The sequence below is a fragment of the Lepidochelys kempii genome, chromosome 1 (assembly GCF_965140285.1).
Source record: "Lepidochelys kempii isolate rLepKem1 chromosome 1, rLepKem1.hap1, whole genome shotgun sequence".
Lineage (NCBI taxonomy): Eukaryota > Metazoa > Chordata > Testudines > Cheloniidae > Lepidochelys > Lepidochelys kempii.
This window is the reverse complement of record NC_136380.1, coordinates 141,963,359-141,983,655: the sequence shown is the minus strand read 5'-3', so window position 1 is coordinate 141,983,655 and position 20,297 is coordinate 141,963,359. Positions and strand designations below refer to the sequence as shown.

The window sequence follows — 20,297 nt, the reverse complement described above, 5'->3', positions numbered from 1 at the left end:
GCTCTGGCATGACTCTTCCAGCAGCCTCATCTAAACCAAGAAAATTATTATGAACTGTGGTGCTAAAAAAACAACAATTTAGGGGAAACACAAATTTCAGGATGACTGAAAGTTTCATAATTACAGAAGCTTTCTTTTCTTTTGTAGAGTTGTTTACTACGGTTTCATGATAACTTGCATGCATATGCAGATATTACCCTAACACACAATTTGCTAAATCGTATGCTTAAAGCAATGCTGAGAAATTGGAATGAAAAGTCAAAGAGAAACCTGAATCAAACACCTTTCTCTGTTATTAAAGAGTCTACCTCAAACCTTAGAGACCTTCCCAACAAAAACTTCCTTGAAATAGATGACATCTCCACAAAATGTTTAATCTTAGATAAAAAAAAATTCATCAAAAATGTTCCAACCCACTCTATTAAGTGTTATTTTGCTGCACAGTCCAAGAATAAAAGATTATAACGGAAGAAAGAAATCCCTGAAACAGTAGAGCCAAATGTGTTACTACTCTGGATATGCACACTACTGAGATTACTGATAGTGTATAAGTAGATACCGTTCATACTAGCAGTCAGAAATTGGAAAGGGTCCATTAATACCATTCACCTTCATGTCTATTGAAAACCATCATTCAGAGCTTGCTTTCTTTGCAAAGTATTAGGAAGAGCGGGCCAGCTTGCACAGTCTTGATACTATGCTTCACTGAAGCACTTCAAATCCACATGGCATGAATTCACACCATTTCCAATACAAAAAATATATACCCTACTACAATATTAAATCTAGGTCTTCTTAAATACAGGTACTACTGGAGAGCCAAAAGGGCTAATTTACTGCATTATATCAAACAGCAACTTTCTTGATTTTTCTCCCCCCGCCCCCTCCATCTCTTCCCAAAACATTTATCCAAGTTGAACAACCATTTCGGCTGATGCTACGATTTTTTGAGATGAGTGTACGTGCTGCTGCACATCCGTTAACTAATTTTTGTAATAATTTAGTAACTTAAAAAATACCTTGGGAACTAATTTCACTTAAGAAACAGAGCAGCAGATGTCTTTTCTAGTGATCATCAGGGTGTATTCTCCTCCTTCAGGACCTTTCCCTTGGTTTTTGGGCGAGCTGAATGCAGGTTTATCCATTCCATTTGACATTTGTTCTCATGAATTCACACAAAGGAGCTCATGCTTGTCTTCGTATACATCCCACAACAAAGGGATCATTTGAAGCCTGCACTACATGCAGAGGTATAACTAACTTCTACTGGACTGAAACCAACCACTTTTTACTCTCCCAAGCAAACTTTATTTATGCACAGATACAACTGCACATGTTATTTTAGACAATGGGACAATGACAATGAGGGACAATGAGCACATACGCAATACCTATATTGTCCCCAACTCTCTCTCTCTCATGCCAAAGCTACAGAGAACCTTCTGAAGATCAACAATGGTTAGGACAGCACAGATGTACTTGCAAAGAGTTCAGGAGATTAAAAGGGAAATTGTTGTTGTCGTAGTATTTGTTCTGAAACTACAGATATGTCTAAAAAGATTTCTTTATTTAACTGGGACTAATATATACAAGCCTGTTATTTTCTTAAGAGAACAGTCCACAATAAATGAAAGTAGCAACAAATCTAGAAGCCAAAGTTGGTAGCACAGCAACTTAAGAAATAAGAATTCACTTACTTACTGTACTCTACTCCTGTCATTTCAACCCCCATTATTGCCACATATACTACTACACAAAGAAGAAACTTAGTATTTGTTTTTAGATCTATATATGGCAAGCCATATTGTAGAAAATATATTTTCAAAAGTTTAATAGATAATATTAATCATTTCTTGATTAAACTTGTTCTAAGTTGATTGTATGTATATCATTATCATTAAAAAACAGCACACATATTCCACTCCAAATACTTTAATACAACAATATTTTAAGTTTCTACAGCGTGAACTAAACAGAGGAATCTCTTCATCCACCAAATAAACCTTACCACCACTGGATAAAAATGGCAACTGTTTAACAACCAGCAATTTACTACACAACAATATAAGACAGTATTGAAAAATACTCTATTCATAGAAACCACAAGGATAAAATTTAATTATTCAGAATATAATCAGAGAACCATGTTTAACATTTTTACTTTTCTACATTTACAAAACATGCCAAGGGGTGGTCAGGACTTCTTTTTAGCACCTTACTAAAAGATAGCCTATTTGGCAGCACTGCATTTTAACACCATGCAGGGGAATGGATTCAATACAGACTCAGAGGGAAGAATGCCACCTAGTGAATCACCAACACAGTCCTACAACTCTTCCTATCCCCCAGAATAACAGCCGTGTTAGTCTGTATTCACAAAAAGAAAAGGTTTCAGAGTAACAGCCGTGTTAGTCTGTATTCGCAAAAGAAAAGGAGTACTTGTGGCACCTTAGAGACTAACCGATTTGAGCATGAGCTTTCGTGAGCTACAGCTCACTTCATCGGATGCATACCGTGGAAACTGCAGCAGACTTTATATACACACAGAGAATATGAAACAATACCTCCTCCCACCCCACTGTCCTGCTGGTAATAGCTTATCTAAAGTGATCATCAAGTTGGGCCATTTCCAGCACAAATCCAGGTTTTCTCACCCTCCACCCCCCCACACACAAATTCAGTCTCCTGCTGGTAATAGCATTGTGTAGAGAGTTGTCACTTTGGATGGGCTATTACCAGCAGGAGAGTAAATTTGTGGGGGGGGGGGGGGGGTGGAGGGTGAGAAAACCTGGATTTGTGCTGGAAATGGCCCAACTTGATGATCACTTTAGATAAGCTATTACCAGCAGGACAGTGGGGTGGGAGGAGGTATTGTTTCATATTCTCTGTGTGTATATAAAGTCTGCTGCAGTTTTTTTAAAAAGAAAAGGAGTACTTGTGTCACCTTAGAGACTAACCAATTTATTTGAGCATAAGCTTTCGTGAGCTACAGCTCACTTCATCGGATGCATGCTACAGCATGCTACAGCATGCTACAGCATGCATCCGATGAAGTGAGCTGTAGCTCACGAAAGCGTATGCTCAAATAAATTGGTTAGTCTCTAAGGTGACACAAGTACTCCTTTTCTATCCCCCAGAAATCTCTCATCGAAAAAATGTATCTGGCCTGACCTCAATGACAGGATCACAGCACTAGATGGCATAGGTGCAGATTTTGTTCATCTTTATTAACTGCATACAGATTATCAGGGTGAAAAGGAGGGGTGAGGAGAGAAGGACCTATTTTAAAATAGCTCATTGACAACTGTAGCACTTGTTGACTTGTTAATCATGTTAGAGTCAGAATAAAATGAATAATAAATATTACTATCTTAAATTGTAAGAGTTCTGCATTGTAAACAGTCTTACTTTGTGAACCTCATTGCATGAGGTCATTGCAGACCCTTGCAGGTTCACAAGGGTACTCCAGGGGGTCCGCGGGCTCCGCTGATCAATTCTTCCCACTCCCTCCCTACCAGTGCCTCCTGCACACCAGGGAACAGCCCTTTTGAGACAGCCTGGCTAGTAATCTGACCAGATCTGAGCTCCAGTCTAGAGGATCTGTGGCTAGAAATCAGTAAAATACTAGCAAGTGATTTTGTATGGCATCCAAAATCTGAAGATGACAAATAAGTTTCATATGCATTTCCTAGGGAACCTTATTCAGAAATGTGCTCTGCCTATGTTGCTCTAGCTGTTTTGCAGGCCAGGACGAAAAATGTTTTCAGCAATACACCCTCCAACATATGCACTCCCAGCATCCAAGCAAGACAATCAGTGGGGGTTGGGAGAGTGGGGAGGGCCAGCCAATCAAAGTGGGGGAAAAAACCCAGAGGTACAGTGCCCAGTGGAGGTTGCGTCCCGGAGGAGTGCCCTGCTTTCCCACCCCTAGAACCAACCCTGAAAGCACCTGGGTGCCTTAAGTGGCAGGATATCACTGAAGCCAACAGGAGCTTTCCCAATGACTTCAATAGGGGCAACTGCTAAATCATTAAAATAATTTATTTACATTACAACATTTACACTTTAATTTAAAGTCTGAATAAGTTCTTAGTAGATTTACTATTTTACTTTATGAAGCCAATCTACTTAGCTTAAACATAGAGGAATAACATGAATATGCAGCACATGGCAACCCATGGTATTAGAATAACAGTATTATACAGCTTAACCACAGAGTAATCTGGTGTGCTCTTTTATATTAATTAACAGTTTACTTGGAAATTACTGCCATATGGTATGGTAGCAGAAGTTAATTACGTAAAGCCCAATACTGCAAGGACACTCTCTGTGAGGTGCTGAGCTTCCTCAAATCCCATTGAAGTAAATGTGAGTTCAGGGTGCTTAGCACCCACCAGGATCAGACCCATACTTATTTTCAAAGAGTATGTTCTGTGAAGGCAGACAGAACATGAAAAGCTGGATTCTCTGGCCCACTAAGGACTTAACACGGCTGGATACAGCCAGCAGAGAATTCCCTTTATGTAGGACAGCGTTTTTCAAACTGGGATCTGCAGACCCCTGCAGGTCCACAAGGGTACTCCAGGGGGTCTGTGGGCCCCGCTGATCAATTCCTCCCACTCCCCCCCTACCAGCACCTCCTGCACTCCGCGGAACAGGTGTTCAGTGGCATGCAGGAGGCGCTGAGAGGGAGGGGGAGGAGGGGGATGGGAAGTGCTTGGGGGAGGGGACATAAAGAGGTGGGGAAGAGGAAGGGCATGGGTGGAGCAGGGTCGGGAAGAGGTGGGGCCTTTGAGGAAGGGATGGAGTGGGGGCAGGGCCTGGGACTGAATGAGGGGGTTGGGGCTCCACAAAAAAATTTAAATCAAAATGGGGGCCCTCACGTTGCTAAAGTTTGAGAACCACTGGTGTAGGGGGAACCTGCTGGGATTGAAGGCTGGGACTTGGCTCCTTCACCTCCAGCCATCCTCCTAACCCTTCTGTATGGGAAGGGTGGGATGTGATCAGGGCATTCCAGGGTTGAGGTGAAGGAGTGTGGTAGACCAGAGCTTCATAACACCTTATCCCACACTGGCATAAGGCCCACAGTGGGAAGTGGAAGCTCCAGGAAATGGCTCCATGCCCTCAGCAGCCCAGCTGCAGCAGATGTTACAGCAGGCCCCCATGCTGGTCCTATTTACTTACACCAGCGGAGCAAGTTACAGCAGGCTCCCTGGGGCTGGAATGCCAAGGAGCAGGGAACTGAAACCTTCTCCTCTACATCTGAGCACAGCTTCAATATAGTGAAGTATCAGGACCAAAAAATCCTTTTCTTTTTTTGCAAATTACAGCTGAACAAATACCATTCTCAAACTCTCGCTTTAAAAAAAAAAAAAAAAGTGAATCTGAACTAGAACAGAAGAATGAAGAAAGTAACAAGAACCTGTGAAATATCCTGAATTTAGCTTTTTGAATATTTAAAATTAATTTAACAATCTTATGATATCTTTTAAAACAAAAACCAGGCATTTTGAGATGTGTTCTACTGAGTTTTTCTTGTTATCCATTAAACTTTTGGCTGTGATAGTTTTCCTTAAAAAAAAACACCTAAGAGGATTCAGTTTGACTAATAAGTACCATACTAGTACAGTTCCTTGATTTGGGCCTAATACAAATGGGCAGCAGGTTTAAAACAAATAAAAGGAAGTTCTTCTTCACTCAGCGCACAGTCAACCTGTGGAACTCCTTGCCTGAGGAAGTTGGGAAGGCAAGGACTATAACAGGGTTTAAAAGAGAACTGGATAAATTCATGGAGGTTAAGTCCATTAATGGCTATTAGCCAGGATCGGTAAGGAATGGTGTCCCTAGCCTCTGTTTGTCAGAGGGTGAAGATGGATGGCAGGAGAGAGATCATTGATCATTACCTGTTAGGTTCACTCCCTCTGGGGCACCTGGCATTGACCCCTGTTGGTAGACAGGATACTGGGCTGGATTGGTCTGGATATTGGATATTGGTCTGACCCAGTATGGCCATTCTTATGTTCTGATTTTAGTTCTAAAGCTAAAATTAACGAGGTAAAAGAAAAGTGTTAGATTACAGCTTTAGTTGAGGTGATAATGCCAACATGATTTAATCAAAACAAAAATGTCTTTAAAAATGTGTGCAGTGTAGCTGTAGCAATGTTGGTCCCAGGATATCAGAGAGACAAGGTGGGTGAGAGAATATCTTTTATTGGACAACTTCTGTTGGTGAGAGAGACAAGCTTTCAAGCTTACAAAGAGCTTTTCCTTCAGGTCTTGGAAATGTACTCTGTTTCACAGCTAAATACAAGGTGGAACAGACTGCACAGCATAAGCAGTTAACAGATATTGTAAGGGACAGAAGTTGGTCCAGTAAAAGATATTACCTCATCCACCTTGTCTCTTAAAAAATAAAATCGCACACACACACATATAGTCAAAGTTTGAAGAACCAGCTGCAGACATCTCTTCTTGTGATACATTTTACTTTTCTCCTGGCTACACACAATCAGATCATGTCTGAAAATGAGGAACACTCTCAACAACAACACAGGCTTGCTTGCTTCCTTTGAAATCAGTAACAAAAACATCCATGGATTCAATGTGAGCAGAACTGCGCTCAATAGAATGTCCATCACTGAGACATACAGACTAGCATCCACAATCCAACTGAATGTCACTGAGATTTGGTAACGATCGGTGGTTCTTGGAAGCAGACACAAGTTTGGAGCAACTCAGCATTTGGGGAATTTACACAGTGAACATGTACAATTAATTATTACTGAACTAATATTAGAAAGCATGCTGCCAAAATTCCTGTAAAATAGACATTTCTAAACTCTAATATGAAGAATTGATATGGTTCACATGACTTCTACAATTTTGCAAGACTGCCATCAAATAGTAAGCCTGTCAAGAATGCTCCATGCCCATTTGTAAATTGTTTGGCTTAAGAGAGCATGCTGTACTGTGTAACAAAACCCAAAATAACTATGAAAGATCAGAACGCAGTACTGCTATGAACACAGCATATAATCGTTGTGGAAATCACTTGAGAAAACAAATTGTGAGGCTATGTTTAAACCAACAGATGTTTTAGAAACAGAACAGTATGTTCAAGCAAAATAAAGGTATAACAGGCAATATTAAAAGGCCACTACAATTAGCACATTTACTTTCATGTTGAACAAAATTGCCTCATCCAATAAGACTACCTACCTAGAAGATTAACAACTTATCTAAAGTATGTGCTTTCTGTTATGTTTAAAATATGGTTTTTATTAATTATTTGCGAAGTGGCTGATTGCCATAGCAAAAACAATGTTACCCAACCAAGGGACTTTTAAGCATTGTCGCATATATTAATTTCAACTCAAGATTTGGTTTCGGCTCATAAACCATGGCACTTAAAGCGTCTCAGCCTCTGACTAATATATCTGAATAGATAACCATAACTGATTTAAGTGTCAGCTATCATTGTTATTAAAATTCATAATGTCATAAGGATGAGCAAAAATATTGAAGAGATGCTCACAGAAAGAAAAGAGGAGGTAAAATATGTAACTTTCAGTGATGACCCTTCAGTGCAGTTTTAGAAGTGGAATCCTTTTAAAATGAAATTTGATACAGTAAACTAAACTAAAAAGAGATTAGCCTTTTCACTACTGTAGGAAACAACTCATTGTTATTCTGAAATTTGCATTAATAAAATTTTCAGAATAGTATCAAAGCTCTAAGAAAGAAAAACATTCAACGGTTCCTCATAATAAAAAATCTGGAGTACAGCCCTATTTCATTGTTTTTCAACAACAGCTTTCCTTGTTATGCTTCAAAGTCTAATGGCATCACTTCAAAAGTGAATGGAGTGTTGTATGCACCCTCTGATCTGGCAGAATTTCAATTTGTTTTTCTGAAAGAAACTTTATATTTTAACACCAACACCATGTAAAAGTCTGACCTGTTCCACACAGGACAATTAGCAATGACCATTTTTCATTGTTGTGCAATACTTGGACTACCTACACAGTCTCACCAATGAATGCAAGATTGCAGATCATGTGTATTTTTCATACCTAGGCAGACTTATTTCCAAAAGGAAAAAAACAGGGAGATTACAATTATTTCTGGTGAACACGTTTTGCAAGTGGGTTATGAATAATCTATTATAATACAAAAAGCCAGGCTGACAACAGTAGACTCTAATGTAAACATTTGTTCATATACAAATGCCATTACATACAAGAGCTCAAAACGTTTTAAACCAAAGAGTAAAAAACAAATGTAACTTAATAAACCATTGGAGGACATTTGGAAGGAGGTAATATTGAAAGGCTTGTCTATGGGCCAGATTGGTGTCTCCCTCCGTTCCTCCCCACCCCCCAACGTAGAAGAGTCAAGGGTGAAAACTTTGTGACTTCCTCCCCAGGGAAAACCACAGCTGCAGGGACAGGACATGGAAATGGGAGCCATACTGGTGGGTGAGTATGAGAGGGAAGGGACACAGATATTAGCAGCAGTATAGCAGATAGTTTGATTAAATTATAGTTTTACTGTGTTTTGATTACTAATGTGTTTGCATGTCAGAGGAACTTTATTCGGGGAAAGCCAAGTCCAAAAATGGGTTTTGCAAAAGTTCTGAAAGTGGCCATATCTATGGTCATTCTTAGCGCTTATAAGAATAAATTCCATATTCCTTGTTCAGCTCCTGTGAAAGTTCTCTCTCTTTCACTCATGAGCCTCCCCATTATTGCTTGACAGTTTCATTGTTCCAGTGGAAAGTAGCTGTCATTGCAGGTAATGGACACAGAGGGATAAGTGATCTTTCTCAGGCACCTAGGCCAGTTCCATGGAGAGATCTGAATATCAGGAGAGAGACCTTTAACTGAGCTGACTCCGCATTTAGTGGAAAGCTAGTGCAGAGAAAACTTGGGTGGTATGTTCATAGCGAATGCTGTTGCTACGCAGACAGTGGCTGCATTTTTGCCAATTAGAGTATTTTCAGAATGTGGGGCTTCATTCCTAGATGTAACCAGTTGCAATGATCAAGCCTGGAGATCACAAATGCGAGTTTCAACGTAGCAATATCTGTGTTCACTAGGATGGGGCATATTTTTTGCCACCGTAGCTCTGTGGACATCCAAATACAAGGAAGATTCTAAAAGACTCCTAAAGATAAAGAATTCCTAAAGATGCAGACCAGTCTTAAAAGAGCATGTCTCTTTCTACCAGTCTTCTCCAAGTTCAAATTTAGCCATCGTTTTTCCTCAAGGTGCCAAGTATCGAGAAAGCTGGGAGATATGAGATAAAGAGCTGTGTCTCTGTACTGCTGGCACTTCACCCCATGCTGTCTAAATAACCTTCCCAAAGCCTTAGCATAGATTTTGAATAATGAGATAAAGGATTAAACCTGTGGAACTCTGGAGGGGAGGGCTCTAGATTCGGCAGAACAGTTGCCCATGAAACCACTCTGGTTTGGTCTAAAAGGAAAGACCAGAGCCATTTCAGGGAATTTCCATACAGCCCTGCAATTTCTTGGGCCAGGAGTGCTGGGTGATTGTTAAGCATAAAACATAGATCACTGAAATGCCGCCACCAGAGGGGTGGAAGCCATCTGTCAATTAAAGCACTGCTGTCAGGAGGGAAGGGTGATACCCAAACAAACCCATGCTCTTATGAAAAGGGCTATGGAATCTCTCTTTATGCAGGATAGACAGGGACTCAGTTTTGATGTCTCATCAGAAATATACACACACAGTAACCTATGTAGCACTCTACTTAACTTAAAAAAATTATTATTCTGAGGAAATTAACAGTATTTAATATTAAACACAGTAAAATTAAGAATCTTCTTAATTACTTTCTGCTTTTATTTATTCCATGCTACTTGTCCCCCCACATGCACTGCTTTAAAGAAGATATTATGGATGGAAAAAAATATAGCATTAAAAGCCATGAGAGAAACTCAACACATCAGATTTCAGTTTCTGTTTACTACAAGCGAAGCTACAAGGCAATATTAATCTACTGTGTTCTCTTTTGATATTAAGATAGCTCATTTGGTAAAATATCACAGGGTACCGTTAACAAAGGTATAAGGTTTATTAGATGGTTTAATTTAGCTTTTCAAACCTGATTAACTTTTTCCCCAGCATGGCATCCTTTTTGGTGGACAGGACTGGGAGCATTAGATTAAAACTAACTAACACTTTTTGAAAACTAATGAGTCACCATATCAACCACAGTAAATCAAGCTATTGTCAGCAAACTACAGCTATTATAAATATTCTTACAAGGGATATAGTTAATAAAAATATAAGATTCCGCAAAGTGCATCTTGGTGTTTGGAGAGTAATCATAAATCTTGTCCTCAACATTTCCCCAACGCTTCAAAAATCTGAAGTGTATCTGACAGCTCCACTTCTCAAAGAAGTGCATACCATGACTCCCAATAAGAATCATCCATGGAATATGTCAATGTCTCACAATTCCTCAGTGAAATCCACATATGTCCTCATAGGAAAAGGCAGAGGAGTTGATTGACACCAACTTAGTTCAGTGATCCATGAAGGGCCTTTAAGAATAGTCATTAAACATGTGAAAAAGCACACACAAAAAAAAAGAAGCAGTTTTAAGACATTAAAATATTCCTTTCTTCCATCTTCACCATACAAGACAACATACTGTATGTCGGAGACAGAGAAAAAGCCAATCCTTCTGCTGATCTGACAGCTCCGTGTCAGTTCAGTTATAGTAGATGGGTTAATTTTAAAGTTTGCAAAATATCCATGCTGACACAAGCTGAATGCATTTTGTCCTTTTTTAATTGTGAGTTGTGACTAGCTTATATGGATTCTTCTACTTTTATAGATTTTCACTGGTCATTTGAATGTTGACCAACTAACTGCTAAGCCAATTCTATAACCACTATGTCCATTTCAGTACTGGAATCCATAGATCATTTGAAAACTATTGGGCCACATTGTGTATACTGGAATCATTAGAAGTTTAAAATCTTATTTTAAGAGATTTTTATCCAGTGAAATATCCATGGACTTCATTCCTATTCCTTGCACACCCAGATCTCCTCCTGAAGTCTAGATATATTACATACTGCTTCTGAGCTTATAATGCTTTACTTACATTAGTTTATCTCCATTTATAATATAGAGCTCAATCCTTTAGTCCTTACTCTAGCAAAATGCCCCTCTTTTGCCTGAAAAAATAATTCCAGACTGGGCCATTTATTGCAAGTGTTGAATTTATACCAGTAAGATTATCGTCACATAAATACCAAAAGCAATCATCTGAAGTGCTGCATTCCCCCCCCCCACACACACACACGCATACACACATACCTTCCAGATAACAGTAATCAGTAGGATTTTTTTCCCTTTTTTAAAAAGATTTTGTGCTTTGAACACTGAAAGCTGATCTAAAGAACAATTTTTTCGACAAACTGTTGTACTCTGTTGAGACATCTACCCTTAGCAGACACATTCTATAAGGGAACACCTAAGTAAAGCAAGCTTGTTTACAGTTTAACAAAATAACCCAATTTCTAAAAAACATTCAAACAGCACTTGATTTCTAATAACGAAGATTCAGTGCAATGGATGCAAACCAGGACTGATCGCCATTATTATGAAGATCCTTAATGCATTTTCCTCAGCATTCCACTGAAGTTCTAATGAAATAAGACAGATGTACTAATTACACATTTTATTTCTTTATCTTTTTATAGATACAAATTAGTATCTATTAAGTATATGAATACGCTATTTACTTGAGACTTTCTGTAATACTGTTAGTAATAAATGTTTAAAAGCATTAGGAAAACAAAAAGTGATTGAAGTGATATCAAATGTCACCATCAGATAATTTGTAAAAAATTGCAATACTTTAGAACAGTAATGATGGGGGTGAAATCACTGTGACCACTTCCACTTAACCTTTTCCATTACAGTATTTCTAAACATTTGCATGTCATTATTCACCAAGTACAGTACACCACACCACTATTTATGTTGCTAATTTCTAAACCAAAGAGTTATAAGATTATGTAATTATCTACATTTTTCTGCTAAGAGAGTTCTAGTCAAATGCTGAAGCTTCTTTCATAATGAGATGCAATGAACGTGAGCTTTCACCTTCAGTGCCAAGTACAAAAAGAAAGAAAGGGAAGGTTAGAAGTGCTGTATGTCTGTTCACTGAGGACGAGGTTACTTGCATAACCTGGCAGTATCGCCACCCCTTCAATCTGCACACTTCCATGCACTAGAAAACTCCACAGTTGTTTCCTACATTCCTTTAATATGAACACTCAAGAGGCCATTCTATCCTTTTTTAAGGAAATTATTTCACCGCCACCTCCTTGAGTAATCTGAATTTTCATTTCATTCCTACAAAGATTAAAAACACTTTAACATTACTTTAAAACCTTTAAGTATGTCATCAGTATTACTTGCTCTGCTACTGCAGTTTCGTTGCTAAGGCCTTGTCTACACTAAAGGGAAAAGTTGATCTAAGCTATGTAATTTGAGTTACGTGAATAGTGTAACTCAAATCAAGATAGTTTAGATCTACTTACCATGGGGTCCACACTACGCGATGTCAACGGGAGATGCTCTCCCATCGACTCCCCTTACTCTTCTTGATCCGGTGGTGTACAGGAGTCGACGGGAGAGCGACTGATGGTCAATTTAGCGGGTCTTCAGTAGACCTGCTAAATGGACCGCTGCAGCATCAATCCTCCAGTAAGTGTAGACAAGACCAACTAAAGCCAAACTAAATTTTTAGTTTAGATACATTTAAAATCAAGTTTTGCAATGTAAAATTCAAGCATAATTTGTGTTAACCATTTTTCTTTGATAAGCTTGCATGTATTTTTTTTTCAGACAGATGATAGTGATCTCTAGACATAGGTTTCAGGATACAAGTATTTAAATAGTGATATAATTTTGAATACTAGATCTTATTAGAGTAATCATAAACAAGCTGAAATTATTTTAATGACTGATTTTACATAGGTGCAGTATTGTCAGGAAAAATATATAATGAATACATCTTACCAAAAAATGTTTAGAAAAATTTGTTGGCATGTTATTACATTTCTAGGGCAGGACTAGAAAATATGATATAGCTACAAATAGACTAAGACCCTCTCTTCCCAAATCTATTAAGCCAAGAAGGGAGAGACTATAACTTGTTTAAAAATCAATAGTGGAGGAAGTTTACATTTGTCCACTCTATTCTAAGGCATCAATTGAGAAAGCTCCCAAATATTCTGTAATCTTTTACTTTTATTGGACTTGAATATTTAAATTAATACTTCTCATGAAATATTTTACAGTTACAAGGTATATACTATCAATATTGACAACTTTCAGCCTGTTTCAATGGCTTTGTAAAATTTGGTTACTCTGTAATTTCTTAGAAGATGAATGACCATGTTATGTTTGTTGGTTTGTTTTTAAATTCTGTGGATGGAGAGGGCTTCTGCAGCAGCAAGAAATGTGAGTGTTAATGAACATTATAACTCTGTTTATGGCTATAAATGCCAGGGTGGAATAACTGAAAACATATGCTATGTGCCTCAAATTTTAAGGATGATGACGCTGTTACATTAGTAGGGTGCAACATGCTATGAAGAACTCCCACAATGTAGCAGTTGTTCAAAAGTCATATTCATCCAGTTGTGCTGTCTTTATTAAAGGATATATAATACTAGATGTGATTTATTCAAATCACAGCTGCAGCCTAGATTAGAGATACTAAACATTCTGGTTTTTAAATTAGAGTTTTAAAACTGTATCTGTATATAAGATAATATGAAAACATGTCAAAGCTCAATTCCTATCTGGATAAGATTTGTTTTTAAGGGCTTGAGCTGTGGGGTGAATAAATACGGAATGGTTCAATAAAGAGTTCCAGGTCAATGTAAATAATGCATCTTAGATCATGACCAGAAAGCTTTAAAACTTTTGCTGGCATCTAGGGTTGAGATAGGCATTGTTTTATACAATGAAATACAATTTATAACAATATATTGATTTCCAATGCTTCATTCAAGGGGGGAGCTTCTTATGGTGCTCACAAGAGATGAAACCCTGACTAAAAATATACCGATTACATCTCTCACATATGGTAGATCTTGCTTAAAGTTTTAATCCTCTGAAAACAAAATACAATGACTAAATCAGTCATCTCTATTAACTAACATTAGACATTATGTTAAACTTTTATTATATGAGTCATTTCATATCCCATCTGTCAAGAATTGCCTGAGCTCAAATGTGTAATGTGTTTTTTTTAATTGGACCAGCTAATCTATTTTTTTTTTAAAAAGATTCATTTTCATGCTCAAGTACCGGGAGTTAATTTTTAAAACAATCCACCCGGTTTCCTCCTGAACATAGGTACTGAATCTTAAAGCATGTGAATTACAGTGTATGAAATACATCATCGGTGGGGGGGAGGGTGTTCAACCATACTCCTTCCATTCCCATACAACCATCATTGAGCTGGCAAATACTATGCGGGCTACAAAGGTAGTGGATTGAGGCGTCAGGCAGCGTTACAACATATATAAGAGCCTTATAATGAGGAAAGAAGGGTGCAAATGACATTCAGTCTCAATAAAAAAAGGGGGGGGGGCGGGGAAGCCGCCTTAAAAGACTAGAAGGACCTAGCGTCCCTACTGATGTAAATGGATGGAATTGTGCGGGGAGAGGGACAAGGGAACTGTTGCGCTCCCCGGCTGTACAGCCACCATATACCGGCCCCCTATAAACAAATACTCCACCGGCAGCCAGGGCTGGAGGCGCCCGATCGCTCTGGCTGTACAGGGAGAGGAAAGGGAACCAACCGGCCTCAGCCAGTAACGCCAAACATGCCAAGCCCCGCGCCCCACAGCGGAAACCAGCCTCCTCGCGAGGACCAGCAAGCCGGGCCGGCGCGTGGGGAGGACCAGGGGGCAGCTCTGGCGATCCCGCGCTCAGAGGGGCTGGGCCGGGCGGCAGAAGTTGTGAAGGGCAGCGCAGCAGCGAACCACCGCGGCAGCTCCAGAGCGGAGGGGTGGGAAGGGCCCGTCCCGCGGGCCAGGCAAGTCCCCTGGCCGCTCCCGGGGTGGAAAGAAGAGGCTGGGCGGGGGAGAAGGCGGCTGGCGGTGGCGGATCAAACACCTGCCTGCTGACAGGGGACGATGAGGATGAGACGGAGAGAACTTGATCGCTATGAACCAGGCTCTCTCCCAGCAGCGCCCCGCCGGCCTCGGCCCCGCTGCGTGGCGGCCGAGTGCGGGGACCCCTGCCGAGCACACCGGGGCAGCAGCGGGGTCAGAGGGAGCACTCGGTGCCTCTCCAGCCCCAGAGCTGGCATCTGCCCACGGAGAGCAGCAGCAGCAACCTGGCGGCGGAGGGGCAGCGGCACGGAAGGGCGCTAAGAAGTTAAAGTCTCGAGTGTAGCAGACTGCGCGGGACACGGATCCTGCCCTCCCGGGCTGCGGACCCGGGGGCAGGTTATTTCTCAGCCGTCGCACCACACGCCACCAGCTCGCTTGTGGGGGGGGGGGGGAAGCGGGATAAAACAAACGTGCGTGACACCCAGATTACACGAGCTCGGACACACCAATGCAGGGAAGGCTGCCGAGCCCATAGCAAGGGGGGAGGGAGCAGGGGGGATAGAGACCCCGGGGATACCACACAGCCTGGCCACGCTAGTTACCTTTCATCCAGTCCACCACTTGACTCGGAGACCATTTACTCACGGGTTCCATGATGAGAGCCATCGGGGACCTGGCCGCTGCTTGGGCGGGCGGAGAAGCGCTGCCCCACTCCCCTCGTCCTCCCGGGCAGCCGAGCAGTGGGAGGCGGTGGCGATGGCGGGGAGGCGGGAGAAAGCTGGAGGCTGCTTTCTGCTGTAGCAGGTTTTCCAAGAGCCCGCTCGCAGCCCAGCCTCTGCGCCGGAGCCCGCCAGTGGAGGGGACGCCACCACAGCCCCGCGCGCCCCTTCGCTCGCCGGCTCTGCCTCTGCCTCTCTCTCGGGGTTTCAATTCATGTTGCTGGCTCGGCGGGGAGCGGGGAGGGTGGAAGCTGCTGCACGCTCCGTCGCCTCGGGCCTCCCGCCCCCGCTGCTCCCGAGCGATCCCCGGACTGCTCCGAAGGCAGAGGGCGTGAGCGGCTAACCAGGCAACCGCGGGGCTGGGGCTCAGCCACGCTCTCCCCCCGCCCTCACGGCAGCTCCCCGAGCTCCACGCTTGCCTCTTTCTCCCGCACGGCCGGGAGCCTGGCGGAAATGACGAGCTGCAAATAGCTGGAGGAAAAGGCGAAGCCGCCCGGCTCCGCGCTGGGGAGATGCTGCTGCACGAGGCGCCAGCCGCCGCCGCCGCCGCCGCCGGGGGCAGGCGGACTCTCACGCGCGTGGGGCGAGCTGCACCCGCGCTGCCCCAGTCCCCGGCGCAGCGCGCGCGCCCTCCCCGCCCGGGCCGGCGCTGGGGGCGGCAGAGGTGGGAGCCGGGGCGCTGCCGAGCGAAAGGCGCGGGAGGCGGCCGCGCAGGGCACCTGTTTCCACGAGTCCAACTTCTGAGCGCGAGGCGCCGGCTTTGCTCGAGCGTCTGCTTAGCTGAAAGGCAAACCCCCGTCTTTCGCGGGGAGGGGGAAGTAGCAGGAGCTGCTGATGCATCAGGAGGAGGTGGAGGAGGAAATCAAGCCGGGAGGCATCGTGTTCCTTTTGAAAGCGTTTCTGAGTGGGCTCCGGGAGGTAATTGCTGAGAAAAGCCCTGCTGGAAAATGGCTGTGATTTTTAATCTATTCAAATACCTAAAATCCACATGATTGGACTAGCAGAGTGACTGGGACGTCAAGTGGATGGTGGTTTTGCTCCTTCATGCATAGTCAACACGTAATTCACCTGCTACGCCTATACAAGGATGGATGATTTAACTTCAGATAGTTCTGATTTATTAAGACTCAGCCCACTTCTGCAGACTTTACTCCAGCTGAGTAATGCTCATTTCCGCCACTATTCCACTGGTTTTAATGAGATTACTGGTGTAGTAAGGGACTGTTCGATGTGAGTAAAATTGGCAGAATCAGGGTCAGATTAAGGCAATCCCCAGACTCACCGCCATATGGGCTCCCTTTAGTCCGATCCCTGCCATAGCCTTGAACTCCACACCATCGCACCACCTGGGGTGCTGGTCCTCAAATGCAATCTTCTGGGGTGGGGTGGGGTGGGGTCTACCACCATTTCCTTTTGAGTAGGCTAGGCCACCCCTGGTCTCCTCCCTACTCCTTGTCTCCAGGTGATCTTGGGTCCATCCAAGAGGAGAAAGGACTCATCCTCCCCCCACCTGACTGCAGGACTCCCTATGTACCCAGCACCACCCAAACAAAACCAGGATGGGATGGCAGCAGCAAGAGACCTCTACCAATGTGATGTAGGTGTGCTTCTCCTAATCAACCCATATGCAGGAACCCCATCTCCAAGGAGATAGTAACTCTCCCAACCATTCTTATACCAAGGGGTGAGGTGAGGACCAGCATTCCTTCTTGGCTGTGTGCAGAACCAATGGCTACCCACACTGAAATGTGACATCTCTGAGTGAAGACTCTCCTACTCTTACTCTATCCCTCCCTCATTCCATCTACACATTCATTTTCTCTCCCTCCTCATTCATTCCATATCCCATATTTATTATTGCCTACTTTCCACCACTGAGTCTTCCCCCTCACTCTGGAGAGTAAGGGGGAGACCAAAAGAGTGAGAGAGTGAGCTGTAGAGAGAACGCCCATCTGGCAAGGAGCAGTGGCAGCTAGGTCCCCTACCTTTGTGAGTGGTGGGGTGACAGCAGAGGGCTCTCCCACACAGAGAGATAGGCATGACATCTTGGGTCTCCTCCTCTAGAGATGGCAGAGATTACAGAAGAGGTCCCCCCTCAGGAGAGTTGGGAGCAGCAGAAGCGGTCCCCTCCCTCCAGCTAGCCAGGGGGCAACCTAGTCCTGCTCATAACAGCGCTGATTTCATTATACTCAGGTCACTTTCAAGGTTTCTTTGTAATTAACATATCTAGAAACTCTTTTTTAATGAGGGATGAGATTCTGACATCATTACTTGACTGCATAAGCATTACTCTAGACTTGTCTATAGTGCATAGGCCTTAATCCAGTCCATTGGCAACTCAGTTTTTTTCTAAGAATGGTTTCTTTACTAAATGCCACTAAAACCTATAGTTTTCTGAATGTCAGGATTCCATCTGCAAAGTTTGATTTTAGTCAATTTCCCCTCTGAAAGGGTCAAAAGATGCAAATTCTTACAAAATTAAAGGAAACCGTAGGCTATTGCTATTGTTAAGAATGGTTTCTATTAGCAACTTTTATTCTGAAAGACTTAGAAATGGATATCCAAGTTCAGTCCAGACAGAAACATGGCTTGTAATTCATACCACTAATGTATAATTTACAACATTGTGGCTGAGGAGAGGGGCAATCATTTGCATGCTTGGTGAAGAAGAGTTCAAAAACTAATACAAGTTCAAATATTTCACATTTTTTCTGCAGCTTTTCTGCCCATTTTCTCAATACCCACACGTAAGAGTCCTATAATGTATACTTGCAGAATAAACTACAGTTACACTGGGCAAAAGGTTTGCAACATTGGAGAAGACAATAGGTCCATCTCTGACCCTTTACCTCTAGCAGCAGTCAGTATCTGTTGCTTGAAACTGCTCTGACCTAATTATGAAATGGTGAATGGAAAATCCTTCCTTACTAACCTCTTAAGTAAACAGCATATGCTCTGAAGCAAACGACTTGATTATATTTGTTATTTTATCTGGTACAGCTATCATACCACTATTCAGTTAAATCCTGGTATCTTTCGCAAACAAGTAAATATTTTTAGTGAAGTCAATAGAACTACATGCATGGATTAAAGGAGAAAGATTTGGCCCATTATGAGTGATAAAATTATCCAGTAATAGTATTTAACCTGATGACCTACTGAAGCAGCAAATTCCTCGGCCTGAGAATGTGCTGCAAAAATGGTATTTTTTTCAAAAATTGTTCTAAATTCATTGCTCAGTTGATTTTATTCTTGTTCTCTTGCTAGGGTAAGGAGTCAAAAGGTGAGACTGATGACTTTTACAGTGACTTTCCCAATCTTAAATATCTCAATCAAATTATTTTTGATGCTTTTCCTTTCCAGGCAATGGTCCTGACCCTGCAATCCAATCTACATGCACCATCTTTTTGCCTGTTCAGAGCCCTCTTCAATGGGATTCTGCCCAGGTGCAAGGATCCATTCAAGTGCAGATTGTATAATCCTAGTTTTTGTACTAACTCATCCACTGCAACTGACCTGATACACACAATACTTTAAAATGTTAACATGTATTTTTAAAAGTGTCTAAATTTGTATTTGTGCAGTCACACATGTCAATTAAATACCTTTCCACTTTTAGAGCAGTGAAAATAAAGATAAAAGTAAATCTGTTGTTAAATAAAAATGGCGGGGGGGGGGAGAAGAGAAATTTATTTAATGCTGTATTACAAGTTTTATGTCAAAAGCAGAGGATATGTCTGCTTAGGCTAGGGTGACCAGATAGGGACAGTCCCGATATTTGGGGCATTTTCTTCTATAGGCGCCTATTACCCCACACCCCAGTCCCGATTTTTCACACTTGCTGTCTGGTTACCCTACCTTAGGCCCTGATGCGGCAAACACTTATGTACATGCTTAATTTTACTACCACAAGTGACTTCAATGGGACTACTCCCAGTAGTAAATTTCAGTAGTAAAATAGAAGTTTTTGTTAGGATTGAGGCTATAGAATGTAAGATGTCTGAAGAAGGGGCAGTCTTTTGTTGTGTTCATAGAGTGCTCAGCACAATGGTCCCCTGATGCTTGACTGGTGTTTTAGGCGCTACTGCAATACAAATGATTAATAATAACAATAATGATGCAAAAGAGAATTAAGGTACTCTTTAGACCTACTGGACCAATGTGACACTCAGCTTTAGGGTGACGGAATTAGGCTCTGGATAGGCACTGCATGGCTGGTCTGTTCAGCAGCTTAGTAACTCTTTAGACAAACACTCTCTCAGTTTTTATCTGCTGGAGTGTAAATTATCCTTCACTTTTTATACCTTAATTTTATTTTATTTTATTTTTCTTTTGCCTGAGTGAAGCAATACAAATCAAGAGGCTGTCACTGAGCATCTGTATTATTTACATGGGGCCAATCTGCACACTGGCTCTCAGTGATGGATTGCTGAATATATGTGGATTTCCCAGAAATTTCA

The 20,297-nt window shown here is 42.0% G+C and overlaps 1 protein-coding gene across 10 annotated transcripts in view; it reads right to left on the bottom strand.

Moving 5' to 3' along the window:
- Positions 1-15,868, bottom strand: part of CNKSR2 (connector enhancer of kinase suppressor of Ras 2) — a 369,272-nt gene extending 353,404 nt beyond the window's left edge. For all 10 annotated transcript variants that reach the window (XR_012160437.1, XR_012160435.1, XR_012160434.1 and 7 more), the window contains exon 1: positions 15,721-15,868. Coding sequence is in view for 7 of the 10 variants with exons in the window: in XM_073357190.2 (XP_073213291.1) it covers positions 15,721-15,784 (64 nt within the window). In the remaining 3 variants the exon portion in view is untranslated. The remainder of the gene's footprint in view (positions 1-15,720) is intronic.
- Positions 15,869-20,297: the final 4,429 nt, after the last annotated feature.